Consider the following 8,350-nt stretch of genomic DNA (forward strand, 5'->3'; position numbering starts at 1 on the left):
TTAGAGAATTTCAAAAAAAAAAATTAATTTGGACATTTTGTTCATTAATGAGAGGTGTTATAGTTGTAATATTGTAATTATTAATACACTTTGTGCTGTGGCTCTTTTCCTTTATAAATTACTTAACATATCATTAAATATATTACTACATATCTGATTATTTTGGTTAGTTACTTTAAATTTTTATACACAATCTCCATAGTAGAATGCATAATTACAGAAAAATTAAATAGCCATTTTAACATATTTATAGCTTTTGCTTTAGAATTCTTCTTACATTAAATAGACACAAGCAAAAGAAAACTGCGTTATGTAAAAGTTATCTGATATGGCTGTTTAGTTTGATGTATACCATATATCATCTCTACAGCTGACTTTTCTCCACCCCAAATCTCTCACATTTTCACTTCCTAAACTTCCTTGGCACTGCTAATGTTGGAAACCATGGTTGAAATGAATATCAGTCAATTTATTTATTTATTTTTATTTTATGTGTATGAGTGTTATGCCTGCATGTGTGTAAGTGCACCACAGAGGACAGAAGAGGGTGTCAGATGTCAGATCCCATGGAACTGGCATTACCAATGGTTGTTAGCCACCACGTAGGTGCTGGGATTCAAACCTGAGTCTTCTGGAAGAACAGCCGGCACTCTTAACTGATGGTCCATCTCTCTAGCCTCACATTAGTCAATTTTAAGGGTGCATTGAATGTGATATGTATGTTACCCCATGAAACAGAAGTCAGATTTTTGTGATTCACATACTTCAACTGTTGATAGGTAAAAAGAGATTCCCAGTCAAAAATGTGAAGGAGTTGTTTCAGGTCACTGCTGAGGGTTGGGGAACAGCCTAAGCTTCCCATTGTGGAGTGTGCAGAAGACTGGGCCAGGCTGTGACCCTAGTGGCGCCTTTGCAGGATGAAAGTCAAACTAGATTTTTTTTTCCCCAGAGACAGGGTCTTATGTGCCCTGGCTTACCTCTGCTTCCCAAGTTCTGGGATTAGAGTCATGCACCACCCTGCCTGACTTCTGAGGATTTTATGCTTAAAGTTGGTGACTTTCTTCTTTGGTAGTAGGGAGTCATCTCTACTTTTGACCAGTGGAATAAACAGGGTGCTTGGAGAGAGTCCTGTCTATAAAGGGTGATCTGGAAGAGACATGTGGGATAGATTGAAGGGAAAGTGATAAGAGCACCTGTTGGGAGTCAGACAATGAAAAAGAAAAAGGAAATAACATTTGAAGAGGCTTTCAAGTTAAAAATAGTTTATACCTTATTAGGAAAAGGAAGTGAAGGACGTAAAATAGTTTAGATAACTTATACTCAATACTACTTTATTTAGAGAGTAGCACAAAGCACTTCAAAAATCAATTGGTTGAGGTGAGTATTATAAAAATGCATTATATACATGCATGAGAATTCATAATGAAACCCCTTATTTTGTGCAAATAATGTTATTAAAATAAAAATAAATTTTAGCATATAATCATAAGTTCTATGAACTGACTAATCAAATATTAACCACTGTGCTAGGAAGAAGTAAGTTTATGAATAGAAACTTATTCCAGGCTAGTGAGAGACACTTTAAGAACTATGCATTATCCCGGCATGGTAGTACACCTGTATTCCTAGCACAGGTGAGGTGAGGATATGATTCTGCATTCAAGGCCAGCCTGGATTAAATAGTGAGACCCTTCCCAAAAAGTAAAACAAAAGCCATTCATTATCTTGTTTTTCTTTTTAAATAAAATCTCAAAGTAAAAGTTTTTAAAAATATAAAATTTACTTCTTTTTGTCTAGTGGTGACCATGGTTGATATTAAAATGTTACTATATTGTAACTCAGTGTTTTTTCTTTCTGTTCTTTATTGCTATGTTATAAATTTTGGCTCCTGCTACATATATAAATATTCATTTTTTTACTTGACACTATGTTGTCATCACTTTCCAAGTCTAAGTATTCTTCAACACTATGTGAATAACTGCATGGTATTCTATTTTATCCACCTATCAAAGTTTAGTTAACAGTTTTTTATTATTCAGTACTTGAATTACTTTCATGTTATTGGCTAGTATAAATTATGCTGCTATAAATATTTGCTCATATATCTTTGTGCATATAGCTAATTATATACATACAAAACATTTTAAACTAAGAATTGCTCATTTAAGAGTGTGCTTATTTTGAAGATTCTTATATTGGCATATTGTCTAATTGTTCTTTCACTAAATTTCTCTTTTTCTTTCAACCATTTATTACTTTTTTCCATACGCAAGCTCACATACATTTTTAAAAACAATCTCAAATGAGAAAAAGTCATAGATGGGTAAGAAAGATTCTCTTGGTCCCCTAAATTATAAGGTGCTTGTTTGATGCGCTGCTACCCTCTGCCAAACACTTTGGTATGTACTTCCCACAAGAATGTCCCCAGCACAGCCACACACAGGCAGGAGAACCCTGTAGCTCTACAAGCTCATTCAAGACTGGCCCTTCTATCAGCAAAGTCGTTTATACCCAAAGCTGCAGGGTGAGAAATCACATTGAGTTTATGTCTCTTTAGATTTCTTCAGTCTGGAACAGTTTTAGTTTCTATTTGACTTTCATGGCCTGTTATTTTGTAGAATTCTCTGATATTTGGGTTGTAGCTAGTTGTATATTAGTGTTAGTTATGAAATAAACATTTCCTTCTTGGATTTACATTGTAGGTGCTATGCATATCTTTCCTTTAGTTCACATGCAAGTAAGTGAACAGCCAATAGCACTATGTGTCACCAAGTGAAGAATTTATAAATATAATGAATGACTAACGCTCACACAGATTGAACATTCATGTAGTGCCTAAATAAAATTTATCCTTGTGTTTAAAAAATGTCTAACACTTTTCAAATATAAGACAAGGAAATAAGAGAAACTAATGTACCAAGTATTAACTTTCTCTTCTCCAACAGCTACTATCTCCCTAAGAAGTTCACTCAGTGTAATATTGAAGAGTATCATGGCTTCCTGAATAGTGGCGGTGGGGCCTGCCTCTTCAACAAACCTTCCAAGGTAATGATGTGCTCAAGACTTGTAACTGCTGATTGTTGTACGCTATTATAAATGCTATTTTTAGCTAGTCAGTCTATAAAGGAAGACTTTTCAGTTTGGCCTACATGTGCAAGTTTCTACATGCATACATTTTCTAAGTCAGCCTATGTGGGCATTTGGGTCTACTCCAAATTCTGTTACCAGCTACTCTGGTAACAGAAAGCAGATAGAAATAGCAGGGACTTTGTTTTGTTTTCTTTATGGTTTCTCCCTCAGTTATTTCATTATCTTTTTTGGTTTTCCTTCCACAGCTTCTGGATCCCCCAGAGTGTGGCAATGGCTTCATTGAAACTGGAGAGGAGTGTGACTGTGGCACCACTGCGGTGAGTCTCTGGTGGTCAGTCGTTTCCAAGATAGTTTCTAGGTAACGAGGGGGTTAGTCTAGGTACATAGCCTCAAGATACACTGAGCGTTGTAGCTCAGAATCTTAGAGGATTTGTGGATAAATTATTGTTGTTATGCATTTATACATTTATTTTAGAAAATATCTTGGTACTTTTGGGAAAATGACAACATTTTCTGATGTTTTGCAATTGCTCATATTCCTTAGGAATGTGCCCTTGAAGGAGCAGAGTGTTGTAAGAAATGCACCTTGACCCAAGACTCACAATGCAGCGATGGTCTCTGTTGTAAAAAGTGCAAGGTAAATAAATGGCCAATGAAGGCCAAAGGTGAAAAAGAAGGTGCAATATGATTAAATTGCTAAGGCTTTAAAAATATAACTTAATAACTGTGTCTAGCACAAATAAATGATGAAATTCCAAGTGGTCACATCTTCATAAAATCTTCTGAAGTGTACTTTCTGTCATTACTTCTATTTAACTTGTCTCACATCTTTTACCAATAAACCACGGCACTGGAGCCTGAACACTGTTAATTCTCAGAGGCTATCCTCTCTCTACTGCCTCTCTGAGGCGAAGGCATGTTAAATGAAACCAGGTGTTACTAATCTTTTTTTTTTTTTTGAGACAGAGTCTCATTATGTAGCACTGGCTGGCCTGCAACTCACTGTGTAGATCAAGCAGGGCCTGGAACTCACAGAGATCTTCCTGCCTTTGCATCCTGAGTGCTGGGATTAAAGACATGCACCACCATGCTTGGCCAACATGTTGTTAGGCTTTGAGTAGCATTTCCTTCTCTGTAAAGCCAAACATATTTGCTATAGCCTTCTTGTTGCTCAGCTTGTTATATCCTTTGACACTAGCTACTTAGGGTATAAGAGAAATGCTTTAGGCAAGATAATACCTTACATGCTTTATTGATATAGAAGTTGAGATCCATCTTTATGCTCATATCTGATTTTATCCCCCTAACAGAATCTTCATACTTACCTCTAAATATGTACATTTTTACATCAAGAAAAAAGTTACTTGGGGCTTACCTTCCCCTGCCCTCCCCCAAAAAAGTTTTTCTTTTCCATGCACTGTTTGATTTCTGAACATTCATCTATCACCAGTTTAAATATTTTATGGTGCAGAGCCAGGCATTTGCACAGAAACTGACATAGATTCTTAGTATATGCTTGTTGAGTGCATAAATAAATATACATGGTACTTGGATGATTGTTTGCTGATTGAATAGCTTTGAGTTAAAGGAAGGTGGGATGGATCTAAAACTCTGAAGTAACTATCCTCTTTGGGTCAAAACTTTTAATTTGTGTCATCTTATGTCTGGATGTCCCAGCTGACACTATGGGCATTCTTGGCTGGGTAAGTAAAGGAGTGCCTTGTGCATTGTAGGATACTAGCAGCATCCCTGGTTGTATCCATTAGATGCTGAAGAACTGTCCCAGTTGTGACAGCCAAAATGTCTTCAGACATTAGAAAAATGCCCCCTTTGGGGACAAAATTTCCTTGCTTGATACCACTGTCTTAGATAATGTGCACAAGCATGCTCTTGCTGAGGCATTCTCATCTTGATTTTGACAGTTGTGCTATTCTGATCTCAAGGGTGATGAATAACCTACAGAAGCTTGCTCAGAAGAAGGCATAGATGTGCTGTTAAATCCCAGATCTGCTGGCAGGACTTTCTGTTGTTTGCATTCTGCTGCTGTGTCTCTGGCAGCTTTTTAAAAGCAAGGTGCTGGCAGAGATCTCTGAAAGCATCCTCTCCAAGAAGAGATTAAATCACATGTGAAACAGACATCTTTTCATTTTGTCTGCCATATCTCTTATGCTGTCAGCTTCTCTAACTGTGTAACAAGGGATCCTGAGCCATTTATCCTTAATCCTTGATGTTTTAAGTCTGCCTATCTGTAAAGTACATGTAAATAACACCTTTGTCTTAGACGTGTAGAATTAGAGTCTTTGTGATATTATAATCTTTATAAGGAAGAAATACAAAATAATCGAATACATAAATTACTATCCAACTAAAATCTTTTTGTTGCTTTCTTTACACTCCCCCTTCCCCGACTCCTAAGGGAACCAGAGGCAGAAGAGTGAATGGAGGAAGGGAAGTACATTAAGATGAGAAACTCTGTCTCAATTTTTCTACACATATCTATAAGTATCTATAAGGCAAGGGTTGGCAAATGTTTTCTGTGACCACTAATAAATAGTTTAGGATTTTTGAATCATAGCCTCTCCCAGTTTCTCTTCTCTGTCTTTGAAAGTAGCCATCAGAACTACAGAAGCAAATGTGTGCCAGTGTTCCAGTAAAACTCTCTGTGTAAAGTTTTAGCCAGCTGATTCGGCCCTCAGGTCACAGCTTGTGGCCCTGCCCTGGCTATTGCTTGCTTTCTGTTGTTTGTGTCCTCCTGTTCTAAGTTCCCGTTAGGCAGGGATTCTGGTTGACTTACTGCTGTATCCTAGATGATGAGCACATCTTTCCTTACTCTGCTTTTTTCCCCAAGGTTTCCTAAAAATTCTTGGATATTTACACTCTTATCTAAACTCTACCTCAAATCTATTCTTTAGATATTGTAAAATTGTAGCTTGTCCCATTTGAAGGAAGAAAAGAACCAGAACAGGTGAAGTTAAATTATTTTGCTTATTTCTTTATTTGGCTGTCATAATCATACCTCTCTGGTAAAAAATAACTTCCTTATGAGCAGGCTTCTTGTATTTTGTTTTTCATGGAATTTCCAGTGTGCCTGGTAAGTACTAAATGCTTCGTAAACATAAGTAATGAACACAAATTTTGTTTGGATCTCCTGAAAAGCATCTTTTGACATCCTAATTGGAGTTGGCAATGGCTAGTGCCTGATCTGGGAACAGTAAGAGACTCAGGTGCCTGGTGGGTTCTGAGCAGGGAGAGGAAATGAGGTTTCCATGGAAGTGGGAGGAGCACAATATTATGCAAGTCTGCTTGAACAGAGGACAAAAGCGGAGACTAACCCAGCTCCCAGGGTCAGCACTTTGGATGAAAGAGGAGAGGGCTTGAAGTGGGAGGGAAGGAACGTTCTGATGACTTGATGTATCCCTGGTCTGCTTTGTTAGTACAAGTACAATTGCAGTTTACAAATCCAGTGAGGCTAAAGATGGATTGAGGAAGTATTCGAAGTGATTGAAAACAAAGAAGCAAAAAGCCCCAAGCACCTGTCCAGAGACACAAATGTTAGGAAATTAGAAATGAGTTAAATCTATGTAGAGAGGAGGAAGGGGAGAAGAGAATGGAAATCTTGAGAAAAAATAACTGCTAGAAAATCAAACTTTAGTGATTCAGTCCAAAATATAACTTTCCAGTTTTTGGCAGATAAGGCAGAAAGAAAGAAAAAAATTTATATGATAAAGTTGTAAATAAGAAAGAAGGGTGAAGCATAAATCCAAAAACTGCTTGCCGGGAACTTGGGCTAACTCATCCTTCAAGCTCTGTTCCATTTTAGCAGAATATTTTGATGCTTATGTGTGGTGACTGTGGAAGTGACTTCATACACAAGAAACTATCTCTTGAAACTATTAAGATAGCATTTTATTCAGCAACTGTTTTTCACAGACTATCTTCTTAAAACAGTTTAAGGTATTCTTTTCCAAACAGTTTTCATTTTCCTTTTTTTATTTTTATGCTACTATGGGAGTTTTTGGTCCTTTCACAGTTTTGCACATTGATTTTTTTTTTGTTGTTCATTTTAGTTTCAGCCCATGGGGACTGTGTGCCGGGAAGTAGTGAATGATTGTGATATTCGTGAAACATGTTCGGGGAATTCAAGCCAGGTAATTTATAAAGGAATTATTCTAAGCTCCATGGGGAAAAGTGGGGGCACCTTTGGTGTGCTACCCCCTGGAGAGATGTAAATGGGTAAGATGCGCATGTGTCTCTTTCATATCACCTCTCTCTGTCTCTCTTTTATTTTTCAAGCATTTAAGTTTGAGTAATTACAGCTTGAATAGATGTTCAGCATACATGTGTCTTGATGTAGAACTAACCTAAGATTGCATATGTGTCTTAGATACATTGTTTTTTGTTTGAAGTAGAGAGTAAAAGGCATTTAATTTTTTTTTTTTTTACTTACTAAAGGAAGAAGTTATTTACTGTTACTAATGAAATGGCAGCCAGCTGAAGCAGAGAGACCCATAGAGCTTTGGGCCCTGAGAGGGGACCTTTTATTTATCTGAGAGATTCATCACTTCCACCATTAATATCTTTCCTTGAATTTAGTGTGGATAGATGTGCCAGGGTATTGGAAACTGTAATGAGGTTACAGATTTCAATGTGCTCAATCCTCGCATTACATAGTTGTGTCAAACTGTAAAAACAAACATATAAGTTGAAACAATAGACAGTGGAAAATATTACAGTTGCTTCGTGATCTTTAAAAACTTTGTCAAATTACGGAAAACTCATTGCTGTTGATTTTAAATGCATAAGGAAATGAACACATAGTAAGTTAAAACAAAAAACAATGAAAATTATTTTATTTCTTTATAAAATACAAGACTAGTATGAACTGTGTTGTCACCTTCTTTTAAACTTCATGACAGAGTGAGAGTCATTTCCATACCTTGTTGCACTGTCATACTCTTCCTAAGTTGGGCTCCTTTGTGCTTTCAAGGATGAAATATCTCTGAGGGATTGAGTCTGGCTGTTCATGGGAAGTATCTTGTTGGCATTGCTTCTGCTAAGACGTTTTGCCAGTTATACCATGCTCTTCACTGATTTAGGGGGTACTCATCCTCTGTGTTCCTGTAGCTGCAGCTTCATTTGCATTTCGTTTCTGGTCTCATCACACTTTGTCTTTGCATGGTATTCTCTGTCTCTTGTCTCTTTCTCTCTTTCTGTCTGTCTCTCTCTCTCTCTCTCTCTGTCTCTCTCTGTCTCTCTCTCT

General features: G+C 37.0%; 1 protein-coding gene across 12 annotated transcripts in view; it reads left to right on the forward strand.

Annotated features, from left to right (window-relative positions):
• Adam22 (ADAM metallopeptidase domain 22) overlaps positions 1-8,350 on the forward strand; it is a 267,323-nt gene that overhangs the window by 208,768 nt on the left and 50,205 nt on the right. For all 12 annotated transcript variants that reach the window (XM_008822497.2, XM_008822498.2, XM_008822504.2 and 9 more), the window contains exons 15-18: positions 2,946-3,045; positions 3,336-3,407; positions 3,635-3,727; positions 7,158-7,238. In XM_008822497.2, the coding sequence (XP_008820719.1) occupies positions 2,946-3,045; positions 3,336-3,407; positions 3,635-3,727; positions 7,158-7,238 (346 nt within the window). The remainder of the gene's footprint in view (positions 1-2,945; positions 3,046-3,335; positions 3,408-3,634; positions 3,728-7,157; positions 7,239-8,350) is intronic.

This window comes from Nannospalax galili, unplaced genomic scaffold, assembly GCF_000622305.1.
Source record: "Nannospalax galili isolate Female #2095 unplaced genomic scaffold, S.galili_v1.0 scaffold85, whole genome shotgun sequence".
NCBI lineage: Eukaryota > Metazoa > Chordata > Mammalia > Rodentia > Spalacidae > Nannospalax > Nannospalax galili.